This window comes from Telmatherina bonti (assembly GCF_933228915.1).
Source record: "Telmatherina bonti genome assembly, chromosome: 9".
NCBI lineage: Eukaryota > Metazoa > Chordata > Actinopteri > Atheriniformes > Telmatherinidae > Telmatherina > Telmatherina bonti.
The window spans coordinates 18,400,380-18,427,269 of NC_136627.1; the positions used below are offsets into that span (position 1 = coordinate 18,400,380).

The 26,890-nt window shown below is 39.5% G+C and overlaps 1 protein-coding gene across 4 annotated transcripts; it reads right to left on the reverse strand.

Moving 5' to 3' along the window:
* Positions 1-614: 614 nt before the first annotated feature.
* trip12 (thyroid hormone receptor interactor 12) lies at positions 615-26,431 on the reverse strand. 4 transcript variants are annotated; one of them, XM_079246944.1, is made up of 42 exons: positions 26,360-26,431; positions 23,248-23,394; positions 22,759-22,884; positions 21,833-22,623; positions 19,368-19,473; positions 17,543-17,679; positions 17,287-17,334; positions 17,072-17,167; positions 16,833-16,984; positions 16,648-16,683; positions 16,455-16,550; positions 16,016-16,108; positions 15,775-15,936; positions 14,740-14,808; positions 14,437-14,602; positions 12,787-12,904; positions 12,325-12,481; positions 11,001-11,154; positions 10,592-10,820; positions 9,844-9,962; positions 9,199-9,406; positions 8,573-8,673; positions 8,012-8,186; positions 7,786-7,927; positions 7,394-7,585; positions 7,073-7,224; positions 6,802-6,959; positions 6,405-6,478; positions 6,113-6,312; positions 5,474-5,601; positions 5,173-5,324; positions 4,922-5,064; positions 4,675-4,831; positions 4,419-4,517; positions 4,204-4,318; positions 3,851-4,005; positions 3,520-3,684; positions 3,132-3,296; positions 2,898-3,011; positions 2,629-2,723; positions 2,250-2,353; positions 615-2,156 (listed from the first exon to the last, which is right to left on the reverse strand). In XM_079246944.1, the coding sequence occupies exons 2-42, from the start codon at positions 23,343-23,345 to the stop codon at positions 1,960-1,962; spliced, it is 6,144 nt and encodes a 2,047-aa protein (XP_079103070.1). In that variant the 5' UTR covers positions 23,346-23,394; positions 26,360-26,431; the 3' UTR covers positions 615-1,959. The 4 variants fall into 4 exon arrangements, with proteins under 4 accessions (XP_079103070.1, XP_079103068.1, XP_079103069.1 ...); XM_079246942.1 differs by having other exon boundaries at positions 17,251-17,334; XM_079246943.1 differs by lacking the exon at positions 26,360-26,431 and adding an exon at positions 25,318-25,476 and having other exon boundaries at positions 17,251-17,334.
* Positions 26,432-26,890: the final 459 nt, after the last annotated feature.

A 26,890-nucleotide genomic window follows, 5' to 3' on the forward strand; every position in this document is an offset into this window, starting at 1 on the left:
TTAAAATCATTCTACCACCAAAGATGTTCTGGTAGTTGTTCATTTATAAGTTTTTCATCTTGACAAGGCAACTGTATTTCAGGGTATTTAATTGAATATGGCAACAACAAATATGATGTTGCCATATTCAATTAAATACTGACCATGAACTCCGTCTCAACTCTGCCATTGAAATGACTCGTAAATGACCAGTAAACTACTGGTGTGAATGGAGACCTCAGAGCCAATTTTTGGTTAGCACACAGTCCATAACAACCCTAATACGACCGACAAGGTCTCCTATTGTTTACAAAAACAGCAGTCATTCTGGTTTAGTGGTGAAATTTATTTGGGTCAAGTAGAAGCTGATCCTGTGAACAGTGGCTTGTTTCAACACCCACATATCTTATGTAACGTTAAATAAAAGCCCCCCCCCCCAATCTGTGCCCGAGTTAGAGGTGTTATGAAAGTCTGGAGACCTACACAGCAGCATTTCAAATGACAGGTATCACCATGGCAACTGACCTAAACATGCCAGCTGAAAGGAGAACTGTATTTATAGCAGACAAATCATCTCCATGAAGAAACAATCCACATAAACCTGCTGAAATGCACCAGACGGATGGAGAAAGGAAATCAAACTATGAAGAAATATGAGTCAAACAGTTACTTTATTTATGTTCAGGTAAAAACATTAACCTGATGCAGTAAATTATTGCAGATCTTAGAAACCAGCACATGAACAATTGGGCCAGGAAAGCATACAGTGGCGCCCTCTCCTGGCCACAGACTGCAGGGGCACACCACGGTTTGTTCCAAGCCAGCAGTGCAAAGAAAAAAATAATCAACTACAGCAAGAAATAAAGACAATATAGAAAATTTAAAAAAAAAAAAAAGAAAAAAAAAAGAAGAAAAAGTAAAGCAGTAATTTCCACCTCGAATGGATGTGAAACTGCATATATACTTTATTCCATAAATGAACGTGAAATGCTATCTGGCCGTAAAACGATAAAATGAGACCAGCCAAATTTTGTGCCCAGCTACAGTATGTGTTGAGGGTTGCTCAGCGCTTGGTCTACCAAGATAACCCCACACATTCAGTAGGGCCAAACAGAACAACACTACCGCTATCAAAAACAAAATTTACCTGATCAACACATTGGTAACAACTCTTCCGTTTGAGCTGAAGCTAGAATAAGGAGGCCAGAACACAATCTCAACTTGAATGGGAGAAAGAAAGAAAAAGAAAAAAACAAAAGAAAAAAAAAAACAAACAAAAAAAATATATATAATAATGAATGCATCACTACCCGCATTCAACCAACTGCAACTCTCATTTTCACAACCGGAAGCAAAGACACACGAGGGGGGAGGAAGCCGAACCAAAAATCGCAACACACAAACTGGGGCCGATATAATACAGAACGAAACGCCAACTGAGGGGGGAGACATGAAAACAAAGAGCTATTCTATCAAATGTGTAGAATGAGCAAAGTCTGCAAATTTGTCTGTACAAATGATCTTTGGAGCTAAAGTAAACCTAGCTTGCTCAGTGGACCCCTCCCCCCTCACCCTCCCCTTCCTCCCCAACACGCAGTAAGTTGTCCACCACTCTGGAGAGGAGACATCCCTTTTTTTTTTTTTTCTTTTTTAAATATCACATAGCAATGCAATTTAAAATGTCACCCAGATGTTTTCATCTTTTTAACATTACTCAACTACTGATATAAGTTTTACTCTCTTTATATTTTATGTTCTGAGGCATGGAACACCTTTCCACTTTTTTTTTCTCTTTTTTAATATTTTTTTGAGAGACAGGGGCAGCAAATATATATTTAAAGTCTTAATTTTTCTGCAAGCTGCTTTCTCTAACAAGAAGGCTGTACACATAGCCTTGATGTATGTGATTACAAAAAAACTAAGGAAGTAATGATTTCATCAGTCGCTGAAGAAGGCATTTATATGTGAGATGTGGCGAGATCAGGAAAGGTGGAAAGACTGCTGGCCCTCGCGAGCTGCAATCAACAGTTTCTCTCGCATGATCTCTATGCTGGAGTAGTCAGGCAGCTTCAGGTAGTTGACACAGGTCATGACTGAGGGAAGGAAGTCATCGGGGTTCTCTGTCGACTCGAACGTCTTCCTCACAATTGTCAGAGGGGGATTCAGGCTCCGGAAACCTGACAGATGATGGCAGAAACAATGGGTAAGTAAAATGACACGCTTAAGCTCATATGGCTTAATTTAATGGTCTGAAAGTCTTGAGTCATCACCTCCAACAGGCAGTCTTGGGCTTCCTGTGACAAACTGCAGAAAGAGTCTCTGCTGCTCTGCATCGAAGCTGCTCAATACTTCAAACAAGAAGCGAACAGCGCGGCTACGGAGGATACGGAAGAAGAAGAAACAGGAAAACCTTTAGACTTAGAAACAATCTCGAATAGTAGAAAAACATTTGTAGTTTGTGACAACGGTCCACTGCCGAGAGCTGAACTTTAATAAATCCTGCATTTAACCGCGTCACATGGTCAGCTTGCAAAACGCACTGAGGAACACAGATTTCCAATTATTCCCAAACCGACCTCTAAATAAATGTCAGAGGAGGCAAAACTGATCGAGTTACATGCCTTTAACTTTGTCAAAGTCTGACCTCACCTGTCATGTGTGTATCCGTGGTCCGGTCGACAACACTCCATCAGCGTCTTGACATCCCACGTCTCAGATTTACTGCCACATAGCAACTGGTCAAGCTGCAGGAAATGAGATGATGGGTGATTTCACGATGAGTAAAGAGGAATGATAAAAACTAGACATGTTTTACTGCTGTGTATACATGACACAGTATACAATAAAAGAACACAATGTTCTTATCTTTTTTTAAAAACTTGTCTGTGAAGCAGAGAAGGATGAACAAAGTTCCCTACCTCCTCGGGATAGAAATACTGCAGGTGATGCAGGGGGAAGACGGACTCAAACCCTTCCCTGAATGACTCAAACTGTCTCGACACTCCTTCATTTAAAGTCCAGTACACCACCAACTATATGGACACAAAAGACAATGTGATTTTAAAAAATAATATAAAAAGAAATACATATTTAAACATAAACAACATATTAATAAGAAATGTTATTAGATTACAAAAAACTTCATTGTGTACCCTGAGGTATTCCTCCAGGTTGTAGATTGTTACAGGTACGTCTTTGCCGCCTTTTTTCAGCTCAATGTTTGGGAATCCAGGAAGAGTGAAGTCCAAACCCAGGTCCTCTATCGAGCAGCCGTTCATGTTCAAGCTCTCGAGTGCCTGCTGTAGGGTCTCTCTAGTCTGGAGAGAAAAAGCACATACCTACCCATATTAACATCTAAACAACTACAATTTAAAAAAATAAATAAATAAAATTAAACAAAAATAAAATCAGAAGAAGCATGTAAGCATAACAACACTTGGCATATGCTATGGTCTAAACATGTAATGAGCACTGCAGTATTTCATGCTAACCTTCAGAGATACAACAGCACTAATCTGTGATACAAAATATCTGATTAACCTGTGACCGGTCTTGTTCCAGCCTCTTCTTCTGGCGGATAATATCTTCCAGGTGCTGTATGGACTTAGCCACACCAGGATCAATGTTCACCAAGTCATGGGAGCTTACAGACATCTCATGCCGTAGCATCCACTTATAAAATGGAAGGCCCAAAGGCAGATCCAGCTGGGCAAAGAGGCAGAAGTAAAAAAAAAAAAAAAAAAAGTTTAGACAAAAAAAATCTTTTCACTGCACATCTAAGTAAAATGGTGTCAAATGTAATAGTTAGCTTTTAGGGCAGCCCACAGTACTGAAAATGGGTTTTCTGACAAAAAGCAAGAGAAGCTGTTACCAGTCTAAAATCCATAATGGCTTTGGCCATCAACTTTCCTAAGAAACGGAACTTCATTTTGATTTTGGCTATGTGTGCTGGTTTGGTTGTCCTGCCGAAGGGAACAGCAAACAGTCCTCTGGAGCTGAACATGTACTTAGTGCCCTCCTGGTTTCCTGTGGGACAAAGACAAGATCTTGTTATACCATCAATGTTCAATGTTAATCAGTGTCTGAATAATTAACAGATCTGAAACCAAAAAGATGGTTAATGTTGGACAAAGGAAATGTTGTGACTTTCACTGCATCTGAATCTCACACCAGACAATGATAAGAAAATGTTCATCTTCAAGTAGTGGCTCAAAATCAAAGCACCTTTTGGATTGGCCAACGTAACCTCTTCTCCTCGCCAAAGGCCAAGATCAGCTCTTTGAAGCTCCTGAGATACCAGGGCGTAGAACTCCTGAGTGGGTCCGAGACCTGTGCCGACCTAGACCAAAAGAAAAAAAGAAAGAACATTTTGATTTGGCTTCATGGGCATGCAAGACAGTGTGGTCTGGGATACAGCCAACCGAATGTGAAAAGGTTACCTCATTCTCATACTGAATCTCGAGCATTGCCCTCGAGCTGCCGAGGTCTTGCATTACAGACTCTGCCTGTTTAAGGAGCTCGTCACGGTTTATCGTCCTCTGAAGGAGACACAGGAGCAAATTACAAAACTGATGAAAACCACAGTATTGCATTTTCAGCCCGCTGCAGGATATAAAGCATGCAATTAACACATTCCACTACACATGATGCAGCCTTCAAAAAGACTGAATGCTGCAAACCATCTTCACACTGCACCTTTTTCCTGTCAAGACGAGGAGCAACTCTGCTGTCCTGAGAGTCTGACTGATTGATCTCAGGGTTTGTGTCCAGCAGGCGTTGCATGGCTCTGTCACGATCAAAGGCAGTAACATAGAATAACATCTGCCGGGTGTCAAAGGGGAAGAAGAAGGGGCTGCAGAAGGTAAGAGAAATATGTTATGGTATAGTCAAGTAGTGCAATACATAGAATTCCCCCTTCTTTTCAGTAACATCAAGCACTTACCAGGTCTTCCCAAGCTCAATGAGCCAGGTTGGTATGTTTCCTGTCATGATGACAAGCGGGTCCTGTAGCTGACGGTTGGCTTTGGCAGTCAGTTTACTGTTTATGAACTCATTGGTAGGAATTATTTCCTTACATGCAGCATTCTGCAAAACAAGGTACAATGCTTTAAACAAAAATACAAGATGGACAGAAAGGAACAAAAAAGGAGAATAAATCTCCTGCTAATTCCACGACAAAGTAGTGAGACTTACATCATATAAGTAGAACCAATATCTACTGATTGACTGTAAGACCCTCAGCAGCAGGATGACCTCTAAAGACGGGTCATCAAAGGTTATGGTCTCTGGTGGCTCTGACGTGAGGTATGTCTCTAAAGGACTGATGACGCTGGGACACACACCGTCTGGAAACAAATCATTTTATCAGATATGACAGACGTGGGACGAACAGAGGCCGAATGTTGAAGCAGCACGTTTTGATCAAATCTGCATTTCACTACAATAATTATTTTCAAGTAAACAAGTCCGAAGTGGGACATTGTAAGACTCTCACCATGCCACAGCTCATCCTGCTTCTTGGCGTTGCGAGGTGAGGTTTTGGTGGGAGCAGTCTGGGCTCGGCCTCTCTTTCCGCCCACAGTGTCTTTGCTACCATCCTCGTCTTCTCTCACGGGCTTATACCTGTCGAGATACGAGACGGAACATTTTGTGTTCATGTATACTGATGAACACATCAAGTTTAATGCCATTACAACCACACTGTGCAAACTTCTATCTGTGCCTATTTGTTCATGTATAACAATGTAAAGTTAAACTGAACATGAAATAAACAAATAAATGAATAAAAATAAATACATTTTTTAAATGTAAAGAAAGAAAATCACTTTAAAGAACAAGTATTTAAGCTGCTGTAGGTCATTGTGAAGAAGTGTCTTGACTTAGAACCCCGACATTAAAGGAATGCATGCTTTGAGGACAGCTTTATCATTTTCCTCTGTGACTCTGAACTCTAACTGGGGCGGCATTGTTCACACGTTAAATGGATGAAAAAAAAAAAAGCTTGACAAGACGTCACTGGGGTAAATTAGATAATATGATAACAATCAGTTCAATGTTTGTCTGATACAACCAGACCTCAACCGTCTGCTTTGCTCTAATTAAAGATGCAGAATATCTAAAGATAAAGACTCACCATATTGTATGTGTTTTGGTCCAGATTCCAGCTCGCCCAAGTGGATTTGCCTCATCATCTGTCGACTCCCTTTCTTCTTCTGCTTGGAGGCTGTACTGTCTGACGGCCTGGTATACAGTCATGTTGTACGGTAACAGGTGATCGCCGATGTAGAACTGTAGTCTGTGGCGAACACTACCAGAATTCAGGAACTGCGCTGCCTAAGAGATCAAAGAAATACACAAGTTAAATCAAAACTATTAAAGTAAAACTAAAACATTAAAATAAAACTAAGATTTCTCCAATCATGTACCAGTGATTCGTCTATTTCATCGTCTGAACCGTCATCATCGCTGTCTTCATCCTCTTCCCTGATTCGACCGTATCCTACAAAGAAAAGGTACGTTTATTTGTCTCGCACCTTTCATGAACAAGACCATTTAAAGTGCTTTACATGAAACATTCAAAGCTTTACTGATGGTGTGAAAAAGCATAAAAGACAGCAACAGTCGCAAAAATCACAATAAAATCAAATTATAAACAAATATAAAAGTAATTAAAAGAAAGATCAAAGAAACTATAGAGATCAATGTAAAAATTCAAAGTAATATTTCTGATTAAGCTTTTCTTGAATAATGTGAGATTACCAAAAAAAAAATAAAAGGATGTCATTGTTTACAACCTCTTCCAAGCTATGTGATGTTCCTCACCTCTGACCACAAGATATCTTTCAATTGCTTGCACAAGCGCCAGAGGGTCAATCTTCACAGGACCACCTTTCCATTGTTTAACATTAGTGCAATCTGGGTGTCTCTGTAGTTGACACTTGAGTTGATGTGTGTTAAAGAACTTCAGCGCCTGAGATCCCCTGAAAAAGGAAAACCATTTAAATTAACTTTTAAAAAAAAAAAAAAAAAAAAAAAAAAGACCAAAACAGTATTACTTCCAGTGGTTGAGGTAGGATATTTTTAGGTAGCAGACCTGCTCCCATTGCCGTTGCCACTGGGAAAGTCATGAACTTTAACAGGGAACTGCTCCATTTGGCTCAGACAGCTGTTCATCTTGTGCACCAGCGCCAGGTAAGGTGCGTTCTCTGTGGGTTCCAGGCGACCTACAGGCTCCATTCCCGGAATCTACAAAACCACACAGTAGAAAAAGTAGGTCACAACCCCTCCAATGCACAGGATCTACTTTTTACACATTTTAGCGCAGTATGAAGCAGGTCTCTGTAAACCACTGACATATTGTCACACTAAAAGTCTAAATATTCTTATGAAAAACAAACAAGTTGTTGTTTCTCACCGGACAGCCACTAAATAAATGAAGAAATCTCCTGAGCCGCACGTCACGACTTAGCAAGTCTCTATCTGTGTGGGAGGTAAGGTAGATCAGCAGCTGCTTCACAAGCCCACTGTGCTGGATCTCAAAAGACGACACATCAGAATCTGATACGATGCTGGAGATCTCCACCAAGCACTCCAAACCACCATCAACCTGAAAGACACATCATTGCAGCATTTCAGTCCTGGAGTGTATCATTTTTCAAGACACTTAAACACAAGTTCAACATGAGTAACTAGATTTATTGGGCCATTTGAAAATCATAACTCATCGATTAATGTTAACTGGTTTGTAATTCACCAGTTTGTTTTCTGCTCTGCAATCACAAGTTTTCCTTGGAGTAAATATTTTACCTGCAGGTTGAGTTGCTCAGTGGCCGTGCAAAGTCTCTGGAGAACATTCAGTGCAGGGTTGCTGCCATCCACATTTTCAGAGTTGAAGTAACGCTCCACAAACTTGCTCGCCTGTTCTTTGATCCAGGCTTTAATTTTGTCTCTATTAAGGACAAAAAAAAATAAAAAAAATTGCATTACAAAGAGCAGTCAATTAATCAGTAGATGATTCTGCACTGGAACGTACCTGTTATTTGAAACAGAGTCCTTGGGAGGTGCCCTTGCCAGGCCACTCACGCCCGCTGTACGTGAGGGCTCCGAGTTGACGTTGTTGGTCTGTGCACCCAGCTTCCCCCAAGTCTTGGGATTGAGACTGGCCAAGAAGGATGATTTGGGCGACTGAGTACTGGTGGGGCTCTTGGCTGCAAAGATGTTTAGGAGAGTTATAGATTAACAAATTATCTAAAACTAAAACTGCTTTTTTTGTTCAGTTAAATATTTAACCCATACAGGTTACTGAGCCTTACAACTGACTCTAAGCCTTGACAGCAGGTACTTATATACATTAAAAAACAAACGTACAAAGCGGCAGCAGTGATTTTCTCATGCTGGTCCTTAGAGACATGTTATGTATGTGGATGTACATTAGCATATTCTCTCAGGGAAAATGACGGGATATCCAGAAATATGTTTGTATAATATAAAATCTAGCAATGCTTTTCTTATGAAGAACACGTGCAAAATTGTTATTTCAAATGTCAAAATCACCAGTGGGGATCTTTACACATACTAGGACAATGGCGCTTACCCTGATTGTCTACTTTATCATCGTCTCTTGGGGGTGAGTATTTGGGCCTTCTGGGTCCTCTTTTAGGAAGTCTTTTCCTCTTCAGGACATCACTTAGCCGCCTTGGATGGAGAGAAAATAATTAATAAAATGCTCTCGCGGCAGGAAACAATAACCACGACACAAAAACTAGGGATGGGATGTAAATTTTGGTTATATTTGCTTACAAATCAGTCTCAAAGTCTCCAACAAAACCTTGAAAAGTCACTAGATTTGTCATTAGTCACTCTTTTTAATAGTTACTAGAGGGGTCTGAAAACTCGTTGAATATAGACCTAAAGTGGCCATGTTGCTAATTGGGCCCTGACGTGTGCACTAGTGTAAATTGGTGTAAATTGAATCATGCAATGACAATATTCCATGTTGTTTGGAATTCAAAGTGCAATTAAATGTGATAATTCCAATAAATTACCAAAAAATTTCTGGAAAAAAAAAATGTACGTGGTAAAAGTCCCACCCTAAAAAAAAATATATAAACATATACACCCAGCAAAACACACACAAGATGCCAAATGCACACAAAATCTTTATAATTTTAGTGTCACTGAATCCTCTGTTAAAAATGCAGACGAAACATATTCCCTCACCCCTGTGGACTGAGGTCCAGCGAGTCATCCATGCTGTGCTGGAAGCTGGGCGAGCCCAGGTCAGGAGTTGCATTATTAGCGGATGTGGTGGATGCAGTGCTGATGGTTGTAGTACAGAGACTGGCAGTGCCACTTTGGCAAGCCTTTGGGGGACTAGTGACAAGAAGGCTCTCAGACTCTGCAAGGTTCTTCACCTGGTGCATTACACCTGGGAGTGAAAAGGAAATTACATTACAACAAAACCTAAAAAAACAAAGCAAACAAAAAAAACACTTTCACTTTGGTAAAAGCTACGTGGATCTGAATAAGGACTGTGTCTAAAGAGGAAGATGCAGCCAAAGCAACCAATAGTTACAGAAGAAATTAAATGAAAATGCGAAGCAGGAATGCAATTTTTAGATTAAATAAATTGATCCTAAACAGCAGGAAGGTACCCACTGACTAAGTGGGATACTGTAAACTGGAGAAGAATAAAACAACCATTGGCTTCCTAGTTTTAGCCGGACAATACTTCATCTTCAAAGAAGATGATCAACATCAACCTTTTAAACATGTAAACAGGACCAAGTCAGTGAGGTTACATGCTCTGGTGAACACACAAGATGGCGCTTTAGTTTCAATAGGATATGGATACATATCACATACCTTCTCTTCTGAAATAAACACTGAAGACATCAGGCAGCTTCTGCATGAGGATCTCAGCCATCTGCAAAGAACCCACTACAATCTTCAGGTCCTGGCTGGATAACATGGAGGCAATGTGACTGTAGAAAGAAAGGTACAGAAATTAGAGCTGAATAATATTACAAAAAACTGACATGGCTTTTTTTCCTCCCAAACCCTGCGATATGTTTTGTGACATGAAAAAAAAAAAAGAAGAATTTCCAGCAGATGACTAACAGCATTTCTGCTGCAGTCCTGCCATCTTGTTGACAAGTGTCCTGCACTGACCTTACTAATTTTAGTCTGACCCCAGAAAGAATAGCTGCAGTTTTGCAGCAGCTAATGGGGATCCAATTAAAAAGAATAAAGAATAGTGATTGTTACAAGTATTGTTTTTGTCTGTATTCAAGCGTTATTCTTGTTTTTTTCTGTGTGTGTGCTAGGAGCCAAGTACAAGTTTCTTTCCATCATGTGCAAATAAGAATTTTGTTTTAAGACACAGGTTTGTGTGTCATGTATCCTTGAAATTGACAACATTAAGATCATTCGCCTTATGCATTGCAGGACCTGCGATGTGACTGCTACACACGCTTACAATGCGATGGTCATGCGCAATGATATATTACACAGCTTTAACAGAAATACACCAAACAGTGTTTAAAATAAATAAAGTACAATATTCTGATGTTATTTTAAAGATGAGGAGCAAAAGTAACCCTGGCACTGCTACCTGGACACAGCATGGTTCCTCAGCACATCCTTCAGTAGCTCTGCATCAGCAAAGTAGATGATCCTGAGGATGGCTCTAAGGCACTTGTGTCGGACAGCAGGACCAGCTGATGAGCTGTACACCTCATACAGGACCCCAAACAGTGTTTTAATAAAGCACTTTGCCAGCTCAGGGTCCTCCTTCATCAACTGGGCTCGTGCATCTTCTCTACGAACCTCTTGGTGACTCCCTGAAATATTACATCAGTAATTAGTTTGTTTTTAATTACATAGTAATTTTCCTCATGATAATATAACCATCAACAGTAAATTTGAGCAGCCGGACCCATTAAGTGTTCTGGCACCTTCATTTTTATAAACTGATACAGTTCTTCACTAAATAGTTTGGTGTTAAGATGACAGTGTATTACCTGTATTGGGGTTTGCGAGAGGATTAGGCTTCCTCTGGATACCGCGTGCTGTTCCTGTGTCTTCATTTATCTGCTGCATAGAGTTAAAGTCAATTGTGTACACACGGCCCAGGGTTGACAAACTGATCTCATCTTCCCCGTTCTGGTGGGCCGTCTGCAGGAACAGATAATCACCAAACACACCCATTGTCAGCATCATGCTCGGATAAATCCACACATGCTGTGTATACAAATGTAAAGGAGACAGACGGCATAGTCTGAATGTTAAGCAACATCACATCTTAAATGCTAAATTCCATCATTCATCCCCACGAGCAGTCACAGATCTATTATATACTATCACAATGTAAAACACGTCAAAAGTGACCATGAGCTCTGCCTTGTTCAACACACAGAATATTTGGGGAAAAAGAAAAAAAAAAGAAAACAAAAAAAAAAACAAAAAAAAAACCACAAACGCCAACACGCACAAACAAACTCGGAAATAAATCTAATGAGAAATTTGCAGTGCAACAATTATAACCAGCCCCATCACCCTCAGTACAAAGACAAGTTCATTTAATTTATTTTGAACTGGTTTTCATTTATAGTGGAGTTCTGACCTCATGCCACACACAAAAAGGTGATCACAATAACAGAGATAGATGTGAAGATGGATGCATGCTTGCTCCAGTAGGGAACAGTATTTCTCCTGCTGCTGTGTTACGCTGAAAACGTTGCATCCATGGTGGGAATGTGCATTGATAGACATGCTGAATCTACCATTCTTGAAGTGTTTTTTCAGGCTTAAGAGATCTAATATTCTTTGTTACTTTTATCACATCATCCTGTTATGACATCTGAAGTTCAAAAATATTTAAAGTGACTGAAGGTGAAAGTCTTCACCAGGACATTTAAAAAGTTTAACTTTGTTCTGTCCAGAGAATTGTTTTTTTAAATAAAAACTACAACATATCTATATATAAAACATATATAAATATGGTGGAAACACAGACTGTACCATGTTTCAGAAGTACATGTAGATATGGCACATCAGATTATTACAATTATTTGATTACTCACTAATATCTGATTCTGATGGTTAACGGGCACACAGTTTTATAAAAAATAATTACCAGAGATTATCCTTAATATTTAAAAAGAAACATGACATAAATATCTATAAATGGATATCCAGTCAAATTTAATCAAAATATAATCAGGTTGTGGTGAATTGAATCAATTCAGGAAATCAGGAGCGATACTCAGCACTAATTACAAGATATTGCACGACACATTCAGAGGTTTTGAAATGCACAACCTGCATGCAACAAATAATTTTTACCTCTATAATGCGGCTGTCAATACGGTTGTAGGGATGCCACAGGCCACGGTCATCCCTCCACTGCCAGATCGCTCCCTCTGTTGTCTGAGCACTGCCTTTCTTCAGCATAACATCAACTGCAAAGATGCCTTCTCTGGGGAGGCATGGCATCAGCTCACTACAAGAAAAAATAAATCATTTTAAACAGCTTTAAAATCTAGCTTAATTTGTTTTTGAGTTAAAACACCATAAAGTGAGGTTTCTCCCCTCCTTCAAGAACTCAGCTACGAAGAAGAAGCAGCAGCCAACAATTGGGGACAGGTGGAAAAGAGGGATCATTGTTATGGGATTATTGAAGTTTAAAATCTGTTTGTCTTAAGATCAAAAGGAAAAAGGAATCAATTCCAAAGGTCAGGAACACCAAATCAAATCAATACATTTTATTCTGCAGTCACCACTGTAATCTCAACAGGTAGACGTTACCATATGAGGGAGGTCAGTTCGTAGAGCTCCTGGGGACTCCGGGGAACCAGTTCAATCTGCTCCTGACAGCTGCCGTTTGATGCTCCACACAAGAGGAAACGCAAAGTTTCTGCTATATCTGTTTAGAAAAAAAATATTACAAAAGACATTCCTGTTTAAATTATGCCGTTGCATGTGTTTTTGCAAATATTGCCCTTATTTTGATTTTGATCCTTGCAACACGTCCCAAAATTAACTAGAAGAGGGGTAACAACAGACTGGGAATGTTGAGGAATCCTCAAAAACACCTGTTTGGAATATTCAACCTGCTCCAGAGGTAAACTGGTTAACTGGAAACAGGTGAGTGTCATGACTACCAGTTAAAAGTTTGGATACACTTTCCCATTGGATTTAATGGGAAAGTGTATCGAAAATTTGACTGGTAGCATAAGAGGTATAAAAGAGGTAAGCACCTCCCAAAAGGTTCAGTCATTCAGAAGCAAGAACTGGGTGAAGTTCAACAAAAACTACTTGGGAAAATAGTTCAACAGTTTGAAAACGTTTCCTAAAGTCCTACAGCAGGGGATTTTGGGATCTTATGAAGAAATTTCTGCACCTACGTGGCAAGTCAGAAAGCTAACATTGGACACTTGTGACCTTCAATTTCTCAGGCGGCACTGCAATAACGTCACTGTGTAAAGGATATTACCAATCAGGAACGCGTTAGAAAACCACTGCCAGTTAACAGAGTTTGTCGTTACATCTGCAGTGAAAGTTAAAACTCTACCAAGCAAAACACAAGTCATATATCATCACCAACCCCAGAAACACTACTGGTTTCTCTGGGCCAGAGCTGATCTGAGATCGAATAAAACATTATGGAAAAGTGCTGGTGTCTATAGAGTCCGCATTTCAAATTGTTTTGAAAAATCCTGCATGTTGTGTCCTCCAGGTCAAAGAGGAAAATGTCTATACTGCTTTTTATCAGCACAAAGTTCAAAAGCCAGCATTTGTGATGGTATGTGGGTGTGTTAGTGCCCATGGCATGGGTGTCTTGTACATCTGTAAAGGCACCATTAATGCTCAAAGGTACATACAAACTTTGCAACAACATTAAACTGCCATCCAAGTGGCATCTTTTGCAGAGATATCCCTGCTTACTTGAATAAGGCAATTCCAAGCCGCATTCTGCGTAGTCATATCTGTAGCATATTATAAAGCTTGAAATAAAACAACAGAGAAACCAGGCTGTTAAGCAACTTTCCCTACAAATATTCAAGACTGTCTTTAGTTTCCATACGCATATTGAGGGTTGTTTAATGAAAAAGTGATGTATAAGTACAAAATAAGTAAAAACCTTTGTTGGAATTGGGGTTGTATGAAGAATTGTTACAGCTGAAGATTAAATTGCCATGTGGGCACACATCCACAACAATATGCACAGCTGATTATAGGTTATGTTTTGTAATCGCCTTTGATGGTAAGTATATATTGACTGAACATTTCTTCAAAGTAAAATAAAAGGAACACATTAAATTTATGATGGCTCAAAAACTGAAGACATGAAAACAGTATCTACATCCCTCATTAATGTCCATTGAATTTTTACGAGGAGAAAAAAAAAAAAGCAGACTTCCAAAAATAATACTTCACTAAATTTGAGTTACTCACTCTGTTTCATAAGCTGGACTGCCAGGCAAGGGCAGTTAGAGCACATCAGTGAAAACATGCGCACAACCATGATGAACATCCCCGAGCTGAGAACCGGAGGGGTCACAACAAGCAACTGCTGGATGTTTGTCAACAGGTCGCGTGATGCCACCTCTTGCAGTAGGTTCTGTCAATTAAAATACAAATCAACACATACACGTTAGATTAGCAGCTGGAACTGAAGAGTAAATGAGATTAACAATGCAGAAATGATAAAAACACGTTCAAGAGACATGGCAAAAACAAACAAAAACAGAAACAAACCTCTTCATGCTGAAAATTGTCCACCAGTCTGGCAAAACAGAGACAAGTGCTTTCAACAGACTTTTTGTCCTGAAAGAAAGAAAGAGAGAGAGATTTGAGTCACAGCATCAAGTTAAAATAGTTACAGACTACACACACAGTACCAGGTTTGTCAGGAGCACTTTCTGCAGAAGTGCTTCTGTCACTGCTGAAATGCAAATTTGGCCTTAACTACTGAGTGGCGATAAACCGAGCCAAAATTTAGCAGTTTTTTGTTATGAAAGGACAGGCAACGTGTTTGAAAAGCGTTTGTCATTTCTGTCAAAGAAAGAAACGCAGATCCAACTAAATCTGCCAGCTCTTTCATTGCCGACTACATTTTCTCTGTTAAGAACCATGTCTGCAAGGTTAATTGTCAAAGTAGAAAAACTTTGTTTTCTTTCATGTTTGACCTTCAGCTGGGAATAGGGCATACAGACGTCGCTCATCTGCAGTAGCACACCACCATCAGAAAGGTAGGCCGAGTCAATTTGGTCAATATCACCCAATTCAACCAAACGGTCGGCCATAAAAAGATCTTTACTTTTATCTGTTCTAGAAACATTTTCCTCCCAAGTTTCTTGCAAAAGTCTTAAGACATTTAATAAAAACAATTGTAAAGGGGCCATTGGTGAATGATATTGATTTTAAGGTTTATTACTCTTAACCAATTCATTCTCATCCAATTACACAGATGGGGGCGTGGATGATATGAACCTGATTTGCAATAAGCTATACATTACCAGAAAACAATATGCAGTTTTACAATTTCCATCTGTAAAAACAAGCTATAATAATCAGGTTAAGCAATCACCACAGGCTGCTCTTAAACAAAAACTTACATAAGATGCCCTCACATTCTTTCTCTAACATAACACTGAAGCATTTTACAAAGGAAAATACATTGGGGCTTTGGTCATTTAGCCACATTTTTTTCCCCTCTCATGTATTCATAATTAGTTTAGTTTCAAGAAGAGATAAATTCGACTTTTAATGTCTCATATGGGGGGCACATACCTGATGTGTTAATCTCTGAGTCAACAGTGGCAGAGAATCAGCAACGAAGTGGAACTCATCTGGAGTAATGCTCTGGCAGCAGTTGGCTGCAATGGCCAAAGCATTCCTCTGAGCATTGATGCTGAAGAACTCCAGGTAAAGGAGGCAGTCGGCAAGCCCACCCTGTGAGGAGCGACATATGATGGTAATGTGTAGGCATAGGACTATTTAAGGGTACAATGAAAGAGTCTGCTGTACTTACAGCCTGCAAAATGGCTTTGCTGTGTCGCCTTGACAACATTTCCAAGGCAGTTAGGGCCTGCTCTGCTACGTCAATGAACTGGATCACCTGAAGCTGAAAACAAGAAGGTGCAACAACCCATTCATGTGTCAACAGGAAAACATTGCCAACTGAAAAAGCACTCAGAGCGCAGACCTCTGCCAAGCTGCTCATTTCCACCAATATTGTAAAGAATCCTCTTAAAAATTCCTGTGTCCATAATTCCTTCCAGATTAATCCCAAAATGTATAGGAATTCAAGTTAGACAAAGACCCATTCTCAGGGAAAAAAACCCCCACAACAAACGACCCCATAGTTTATGCATTAAGTTTCTAACACACAGATAAACACAGGCATAAGTAACCTCTTTGGTGGAGATAATGGAGATTTTAACAGAAGAACAAAGAGTATTCCGTTTTACCTTCTCCAGGAAGACAGGAATAGCATCAACCACCACTGCAGAAGATCGAGGGAGCGCCTCCATCATGTAAGTGAGTGCACGGGAGGCGTGATTCATCTGAGTGCAAAGACAAAGGCATGAATGAAATCAGTTGCATTACAAACCAAAGAATGAGGCAACTTAATTAACAGCTATAAAAGTGAATTGTACTCACAATTTCAAAATTATGCTCCATTTGCAACAGTGTAATCTGTGAAATGAAGTTGAGATGATTAATAATGGGGGGAAAAAGGAGTAAGCAACTTAATGCGCTGGTGAGGCAGAGTAAAATACTGAAAATGGCCTTTGTCTCTGTCTGCTCAGCATGGAAAGGAAAATAGTCAACTAAATGAGACTTACCAAAGCTGGGACCACACTCTTGACAGGAAATCCACCAAGAGTTTCCTCATTTCCCATCACCAGCAGCTGGCACATCTCAATTGCTGCCTGAAGCTGCTGAGACTCATCACCTGTGGCCTGAAGGCCCTGCAGAAGCTGCTGAGCCTTGGAACCTGAAAAAAAAAAGTGGTTGGATTTTTATTCAGTATGGCATCTACAGCTGAACAAGAACACTATTAAATGTAGAACACGCCACTCACTAGCTCCACTGCCTATGGTCCTGTGAAACAGTTGTGACATACGAGGTCCAAGGGGCCCAAAGAGATGTGGTGGGAGACCTCTGGCTTCCAGTAGAGCTTTGGAAAACATGTTAGAAGGCTTAGGTTGCAAATATTTTTAATCAACCTTAAAAATCCACCAGCATGTTATTTAAACACACCTTGAAGCCTTCCCATTTCAGAATCATCAGACTCACTTTCTCCAGAGGTGGTCATGCCCACTGCTCCGGCAACTGAACTTGAAGCTGGACAGAAAAATAATATTTTTGTAATGTTTATTCAACTTTTGTACCAAGTGGTCACAATAAAAAAAAAAAAAAAAAACGCATCCACCTTTAGAAAACTCATGTCACTGGGATCCACCGCTCATAACCCAGTTTACCTGTGACTGATGAATAATCTTAACTATAAGTTTCAGTTCTAAGTTATGACAATATATTGTGATGCAACTACCTGAAGCTCCCTGTGATGCCTCATCAGTGCGAGCTGCTGATGAGTTGGCCCCATCTTGATTGTTATCGGAGTCAGCCATTTTCTCCTGTCGGCGAGCGTCGGCTGCCCCGCGCTTGCCCAGGCCTGAGCCCCGCCGACTGTTACAGGACCACAAAGAGATAAAGAAATGAGTCAAAGTAAAATGATTAAGAAAAACAGGATGTTTTTCATAGAACAGTCACAAATCAAGACTGAAAAGCGTTACAACCTCTTCGCATTGTTCTTGCCATCTCGCGTATACCTTGCTGCTCTGACTGCAACCTGTAGCCAAATACTTCTGCAGTTTTTGATAAACTAAAGGTATCATCATCACTGAAATGCAGCTGACATTACAGGTGTGTCATTTTTATCAGCACAGCTGTAATAAATAAAGGCTTTTCGTTAGTTCTCTTCCTTTCAAAATTCTCTACGTAGAGGGAATACAGTAAAAATATGATACATTCACGGCCATTAGGCAACACATATGAACAAAGCAATACACAGGCTAACTTTTGGACTATATTATTGTGCTGACTTGGAAACATACATGTCTGTAACTGGTTATTAAGTAAATCATGAACCCACTTTGATGCAAAGTCTGCAAAGTTGTAAAATGCAGCTCTCAAGTTAGAAATAAACATTAAAATGCCCGAAGCACAAGGACTACTGGTGACTGTCAGTTCTTCCTTTCTTGAAAGTACGCCTGAACGATATGGGAAAAAATATTATTGCTATTTTTCTGATTAATACTGCGATCGGTTTAAAAATTGTTCGACCCTACTTGATCATGTTTAAGTTTAGGATATTCTTAGGATCTTAGCTCTCAATTAAAAAATCTTCTTGACTGGGGCGACAGAGTCAAAATGACCCCTTTTGTGATTAAATAATTTAAAAGTAAATGTCATATGCCCCCTTTAAAGGGAACAAGCACAGAACCTTATGTGGGTTACACAAAGGTTTCTGTAATAAATCCATTTGAGCAAACACACAATTCTGCCTGTGATAGAGAACATAAATATGAGTGATGATATCACTCAAGCTATTTATTTTTAGGAACAGCATCATATAAAGCAGCACTGTCCCTTCAATGTGTTCATGGAAATCATTTTCCTACATCTGTCAGAGGTTAATAACTTGTTTTGAAATCAATAACAGTTTAAAAGTTATTTACTTCAAATAGATGTTTGTTCAGTTTTTGTTTTATTTGCATAGATAAGAAAACATCTGGGACAACAAGTTGTATAGGAAGCTGATGATTTACAGTAGAGGCTGAAGCTATGAGAGATGCCTTTTAACTGTGAGGCCAACAGAGTTTCTGAAAAAAATAAACCCAAAATGATGTATAACATTGTTTTGTCAGTAAGTCTGCAAATTTCTTTTAATTTTTACAAAGTGCAAAAGACTACTTTCACTGCAGATCGCCATATATTTATTTATCTATATATGTCCGTGTGTGTGTGTCTTTCAAAATGCTAAAAACCACCCAAAGCATTATATGCAAAACAAGACACAATTTTTAACAAGTTCAGATGTACTAAGACCAATTATTGCCATTAAAATTTTAGTAAAACATTTGATGTTAATTACTTCTGGAAAAGTGCTTAAAAGTACTAAACCAACAAAACATGCCTGAGCTAATCTTACTATAAAACACGGTGGTTTAAATAAAAAATAAAACCATTTTACACTCCAGGTTCAAAATCCGAAACCTTTCATCACTGATTTCCAGGCATTCAAAACAATATTTATATTTATTCATTGTTTTAAGTACTTTCACACAACACAAAATCCTCGCAGCGATTTTTACCTGGTGCTGGCACAGGAGCCCGTGGTCTTCTGGCGTGTGCTCCGCCGACAACTGGGGAGCTCTGCTGGAGGAGACTCGCTACGCTTCTTGGTGGATTTCCTCAAACCTAATTTGAAAAAATGTAAAAATGAATAAATAAATAAATTCTTGGCCTTCCACTGACACCAAATGTCAATGGAAGGCCAGGAAGAATTTTTTAAATACAATGTAAATCTAAGTCAGAATCAGAGAAAAAAAATCCAAGCAAGATAACATCTTGTCATTAGGCTTTTATAAAACAGAAAAGTTATCCAAACAAGATTCATTATAACGGAATGAATTAATACAAACAAAACATGAAAGCAGGTCTAGGCTGAAGTGACAAAAAGCAAAACATGTTTTTATCTAAAGGTTTGTGTACAAAAAAAAAAACTTCCGATCACATAGATTGTTGCAGAGCAGAACTTAGTATTACTTTTCAATACAGCAAAACACTGGTGTTGCCCGTTGAGAGCCCTGTACTACTGGCCAAATGGATATTAATAGCTACACTAACATGGCCCTATGACAGGACAACCTTCATGCTAGATCTGTGACTCATAATTCAGAACTACACAGATTAAACATTAAATGAGCTAAGAACAAATTAATTTTGGACTTTTTGGCTCCATTTGACCTTATAGATGTATGCCATTTACTACTGAAATTGATCTGATCAAATATTTTTCAAAAGATAAACAATAAAGTAGCTCCATGCAAACTGCGTTTTCACACTGCATTAAAAGTAACAAAACATTTTTAACATAATCAACATTTTCCAGTGACAAAATAATACAATATCACAAGAAACGGCCTTGTACAAGCTTACTCACCATATCAGATTAAAAGTACCACAATCTGTGTTAAAAGGTAAAGATTCAAAGAGGATACTCCTAGAGTGATGAATTACTTTCCCTCTAAGAGAAGCAGCCTGTGAGTCCTACCCTATCCTAAAACAGAGTCAGCCAGGTCAGTCAGCTGGTGGACCAACACGTGAAAGTCAACTTAGGAGGGGTCTCTCCATTTGGATAAGAGCCCATGACACAGAGCTCACTTGAGTTACTATCCTTTCACCCACCCAGAACAACCAGTCCTTACACTAACAGGAGCACTTTAACATAACCAGTTTCTACCTTTACTTACTTCAGTAAGTACTTACTTACATTACTTACTTACATTTATACTCTTTATCAATACTGGAGACCATATATAAAGAGCTCTGCATATTCAACAGTCCTGTGAAAAAGCAGATTTCCCCTGACATTACCTTCTACAAAATAATTGTTGAGACAGACTCAGAGTCGTTTTAGAAGTGGAAGCCTGGGCACGGTTAGGCTTCACCAGCTAGTGCCAATTTTGACCATGTGTCAGAAGACGGTAGGTTATCGGGTATACCATCAATGCAGTCAGATGGTGAAGTTGGGACAGACAGCCCCAATTCCTTGCCAGCTGAAAGTTTAGACATAGATGCCCATTAAATTTAAGGGGTATGTGTGACCAAACGTTTGATCGGTGCTGTATTTGCTGGTTTTCACACCCAACATAATTATCAAAAGCTGACATTTAAACTGGCGTTCGCTGGTAACTATGCTGTAACCCACCAACTGAACAAATTCACAATGAATACAAAAAATGAATGATGGGTCAACATAATCACTTAGTCATCATGATGAGATCAAGATGTAGACGAGCAAGCTATCTATGCTAGAAAAGATCTGCATTTACAGTATTCCTGAAGTTAGGCCTTAGGAAAAAAAAAAAAAAAGTCAAGTCACAAGTCAAAATAAATACAACCATAAACACTGTATTTCTATAATCAAACTGATGATTAACTCACAAGCAGCATTTTTGCGCTTCGCTATTCTCCATTTTCATAGCTCTGAAATCTGAGGCATTTCCCTAGCTTAGTGAAGTCCACAGTCACTACATGTGAACAAGACATTCTAACCAAGACAAATAAACACTTTATGTCCAGTTATGTATGTGCAAGTAACAATAATGTCTGAATGAAACTTGTGATCATTCATAGGTATATTTACCTGCATCAGTGATGGTTAATTTGTATGGTTTTAACTCTGTGGTGTACTTGTGCTTTAACGTTTCTCATTCAAGGAGCTTAGTTGTTTTCAGAAGATTTTCAGTGAGTCTTTTAAGTATCACAATGATGCTGGTTGCATACAAAGCCCTGTGACATTAATCCAACAGATATTTGTGCACAACAAAATTTGAATCCATTAAAAACTAATCATAAGCTTGTTAACATATGTGAATAATTTCAAACATTAAGTAATTATAATGTGAACTTCCCTCCACAATACACAACCCTTAACTTGAAGAAAATATGCATCAACTCCAATATAACTGCAACACAATATTTCTTTCAAAAGAGTGGTTGAAGAGTGTGTTGGCTTTGGACAGGCAGCCGATGAACAGGTAGCATAACTCACTTGCTAGTTTAGCTTGTAATCCTGATGGCCCAGGTTTGGAGGTCTCGGTTTTGGAAGATCCGGGCAAGGAAAGTTTGGGTTTTGACAGGTTGACTTTGGGGTTGAAGCGTGTTGCCCACTCAAATTTAGAAGAGCTGGCACTTTTTGCCTGTTCTTTGTCACGCGTACTACGGCGTGGAGAGGGACTGGATGCTGAGCGAGAGCGACGTGCCTTGGTCTGATCTTTTCCCTGTTTTACTCGAGCACCCTGTGCAGCAGCACTGTTGGTGCCTGTGGTGGAGGAAGAGGACGAGGAGGAAGCAGAGGAGGAGGAGGAGTCTGTCACGTTGCTACACCCAGCTTTGGCTGAGGCGGCCGATTTAGACGCCAGCTTGGTGGGTTTTGCAGTTTTGCCCTCGGTACAATTGGGGAGGGACCCAGCGGTGCTACTTAGACCGGGGAAAGAGTCTGATTTTTTACGTTTCTGGACTGGGGAGGCCCCAGTGGCCAAACTCTTCTTGCTCTGGCCTCGACCTGATGATGCAGGTGGTTCAAGGGCAACTGGCCTTTTCTTGGACTTAGCTGGGCCTTTCTTGGTCTCTGAGGTATTGTCTCTGGATGGGGGGAACGACTTGGGTTTCTTGGCAGGGGTTGGTCCAAGGACACTAATTTGGTCAGAAGCTTCACTTCGTTTGAGCCCTCGGGTGCCTTCGTTCTTTGACTGGTGGCCTGGTCGGTCTTGTTCAGATGTGCCTGCAGCCTCTGGGTCGTCTTGCAACACAAAAGAAGCCACGGACAGAGTAAGACCGCTTCTGTTAGGGAGCAAAAGAATAAAAAACATCATCTTAGAAAACTGGACAAGCAAAATATTATTTGACAGTGCTGGATATAGTGAAAACCCTAAAGACACACATATACACAAAGCGTCAAGTAAAAAATTGGGGTACCTTCTTGAGCTGTGCCCTCTGGACTGACCAGTGGCTGAGCTGGCTGTGGCTTTCGGAGCCTTAGAATTAAGTCTTCTACTTTCAGGTGGGGAATTTGCTTTATTTTTTACCTGCTCTGACTGCAACCTGGAAGGTTGGAAATTAAAGAGCAAGGAACAGTGTGAGTTTCTGTCATTTAGACACATCAAAGAAGCTTGATCAGTCAACTGTTTGACTGCAGTTGCAAATCCTTTTATCATTGACACCCCTGGAGTAGCATGGAAAACAGTTAATTACATTTGACATAAAAACAGAATGCAAAATTATTGGTGTCTTTAAGTTATGAGGCCAAGAGATGAAGTCTAATTATCTACCAACAGAGCACATCCAAGTACAAACTACTGTATGCAAAAACATGGGTTTCATTGGTTCATCAAGAAAGAAAGATCTGCACGTTTGTCTAACTTAATATTTTTAGTTGAACTATAGTAAATGTGAAGGTACATTTACCTTCCAGCTACTGTGTGGTCTTGTGGCTGGGCCGCAGCAGTGTTCCTCTGTGAACGGCGCAGTGACCCCCCTGGATTGGAATTAGGCCGGTTGGACATTGGCACCTCTCTCCTGAAGGGACATACCCTTTCTAGACACTACCATTCACTGAAATAAAACACAAAACATAACAATACTTATTATATATAAAGTTAGGTCTTATTTGTAAGACGGACACTGGAGAAATTCATCTTGATCTGCATCATTAAGCATTAAGTTCACAGATCTGGTCTATATGAAATAATCAGGGCCCCACCTGCCCCATTTTTCACAAGAACAACCATCAATATCCACACAATCCTGTTACTGACACTTACATTTGTATGGGCTTGATAGACAGGCATTTTGCCAGAAACCACAGAACCCACAGTTAATACAATCAAAGCCTTGGGGTTAACATTTAAAAAGGATTTTGTTTAACTGTGTGTAATCTAGATTACTATGATCAAAGCAATAAATGAATCAATTTTTAAAAAATTTAGGCATTAGGGTTTGGTCTAAGAGACCTCTCGCTTTCCTTGGTCTGCAGATAGTCCTAATACGAGTCAGGTTAATTTATTCAATTTGACAACATACCACAAAATAACATTTACATTTGGTTCTTTTTGATTGTATTAAATTGCAATACATTTAATAGCATTAAACTGCATTTATCATGTCAACATGAACAGTTATCTTTTTTATACCATAAAATCTGGCTTCCTATTAACCTCAAGTATACTTAAATGTCTTTACAAATCCTACCTTTAACCCATGAAAGCTCCTGATATTAATCTAATCCAATAATAAGAATCTTGCTAAATACACACACACCTTTGAACAACAAGATTGTGACCAAAACAGCAAGAGGGTATACAAGAAAAAAATTAAAGTATTGGTACTCTTAAAAATGTAAATGCTTATCAGAAGGCACATTGACTATATTAGCTAAATTGTTGAAGAAAACTAAAGTAACAGTTCAATAATCTCTTTTATTTACATCTTTTAATGGATATCAGGGTACTGATGAGTGATTTATCTGTTATGAATACACACAGGAGGATGATTTTATAACTTAGAAGACAAAGTCATAAATCACAACCTAATTACCTTCTGTTATATAAAGAAGAAACACTACTTACGACCCAGTAAATATGAATATAAACCATGATATCATGGGATATTTAGCTTAAAAATACGCCACACCTGCCCAGCTCAAAGGGCCATGTTAGGCCTGTACTGACAGTGCATCCTAGTCTTTGTTATTCGCCCATTCTGACAACTGCTCCACCATACGCTTTAGATGCATTTGGCTAAGCACATAAAATGATCGAAACCTTTAAAGCCATATCTTCAAGATTCATATTACAATAGAAGTAAACCACTTACACACACACACACACACACGATACTGTCCGGTTTTTGTATCCATGATTTACAGAGGCCTGTTTCTGACGTAGTCGTCTACCACCATCGTTAGCATGTTTAGCCACTCATATCCTAGCCAGTCCCATACATTTTGACAGCAGCGTAGTCGCATCTATGTGGCTTTCAAATTAAACTGATAGACTAAAAAACAAACACTATATCCTCTGAGCACCGACTATCAATGTTAGAAAGCACATCAAACTCAAATAGCTTCAAACCTGGGCACAGTGATGAATTACGTTGGCTAATGTAGCGCTGCTTACATTGAACTGCGTAGTTGGCGTACCGGTGTATCAATCTATTCAGGTACTTATCCAACTCCTAACTTGACTACTATCTCGTTTGTACAATCTTTGGGCTATGATTCGTCTTATTTTCTGTACAACAATACAAGACATCCACCAAAGAGGAAATTAGTTGTTACATTCACTTCAGATTAGCTTCACTTGGAAAATGGCAGCATCGACTGGATTGTCTTTCGAAAGCGCTTTGATGTAATAAAGTAAACCTGAAGGCTGAAAGTAAACCTACGTTCCCTAAAATGTCATGCTGGATACCATGATACACTTGTATGGCTATCATGTTTTATGAAAACAAAAAGAGATACAGCACAAGCTAGCTCACCTTCTATTACGTTTGATGGGGAGATCCAAACCAAAAATACACGACTGTCAAATGAACAAGTTTCAACAAATATAATACCGCTTTTCCTCCGTAACCCTGTCTATGTAAATGTGTACAAAAGTATTTCTAGCAAGCGTTTGGAAAAATGTGAGGACCACGGATGTTTTCTAAGCTCACTTAAGGCCAAGGGCTCCCTTTCACTGCACCACTGTTTAGGACTGAGGCTAATGCTAGCCAGGCTAAATCAAGTTGTCAGACAAACAACGTGTCAACGAAGCACATGTATTATTTTTGTGTATTTTTGTTAAGAGTTAGGTATGACGCCCAACTTTAGCAAACCATCTTGTACAGCTAATGTTAAGAGTATACTGGTCAAACGGACAAACATCCAATCAAGTTAATAATTAGCAAGCTAATAGTAGCTTAGCCAAGTGATACAGTAAATGCCTCTTCAATGACCGTTCACTCGCAAGTAGTATGCTAAGAAAAATAAACACTTGACACTTAGCTATGTAAATGACTGGCTGATATAAATTAAATTTGTTATCTGATTGACAAACTACAAACCTCATCGATACCGAATTAGCTACAGCAAGGCAGTCACGCAGCTTACGTTTAACGACGTGAAATCAAACAAGAGCATTATAGCAGCTAACCTTGGCATGCAGGCTAATCAATATTAGCTAGCCTTATTGACACTGGCTAGTACTTTGCCAGCTCGACGGGATGGTAATGGGATTTCTATAACACTAAAGTCACAAATTCTGTTTTGGGTGTATTTTCCATCCTATCTAACCAAATAAATCTTGGTGCTAGCAGTTAGCACTTTAACGCTGAGCAGCAAAAAGAAATGGCCTCTGATACATTTTAGACAAAAAAAAAAAAAAAAAACCAGGAAAGCAGGAACGGGATTCGAGATATTTTCGCAACACTGAATCATAATTCTACCAATCTAAATCGATACTAAACAATTACAACAATTCTGTAGTTTGTTGGCCGAGATGTCAATGAAAAATTTCAACCTTTGATATAATGTTGTTACCTATTTGTTCCTGTGTTGTAGTTGTAACAGACAGTGCACCAGCTCCTCTTTTCTCTCTCTACTGCTAGCTTCACATCAGCTGAGCGGCCTACAACTGCAATATACGTCCGCGTGATTCATCCGCCAGGAACTACTTACCTCTGATTTTCGGCGTCTACTTGCAGTGACTCAACGAAGCTGCACTGCACTAAGTGTAATTATGTATTATGAATAGGGTCACGTTAAGAAAAGATAGATCGTCGGCTGTATTTGTTAAGACACTTTAGCATCACTTCAGCATGGTAACATTAGCTTGTCACAAAGAATAAGTATTAATCCGCTGGTTCGTGACCCCCCCCCCCCCCCCCCCCCCCCCCCCCCCTCCACTTCCCCCAGGATACACTAACATAAAAGTTATCTGTGGTTATTAGTGTAAAGCCCCTAGCCCTTTCCGGTTAGTTTTCGGCAGTGTACTATATAACACTCCCCTCACACCCACCCACACACCCACACACCCACACACACACACACACACACACACACACACACACA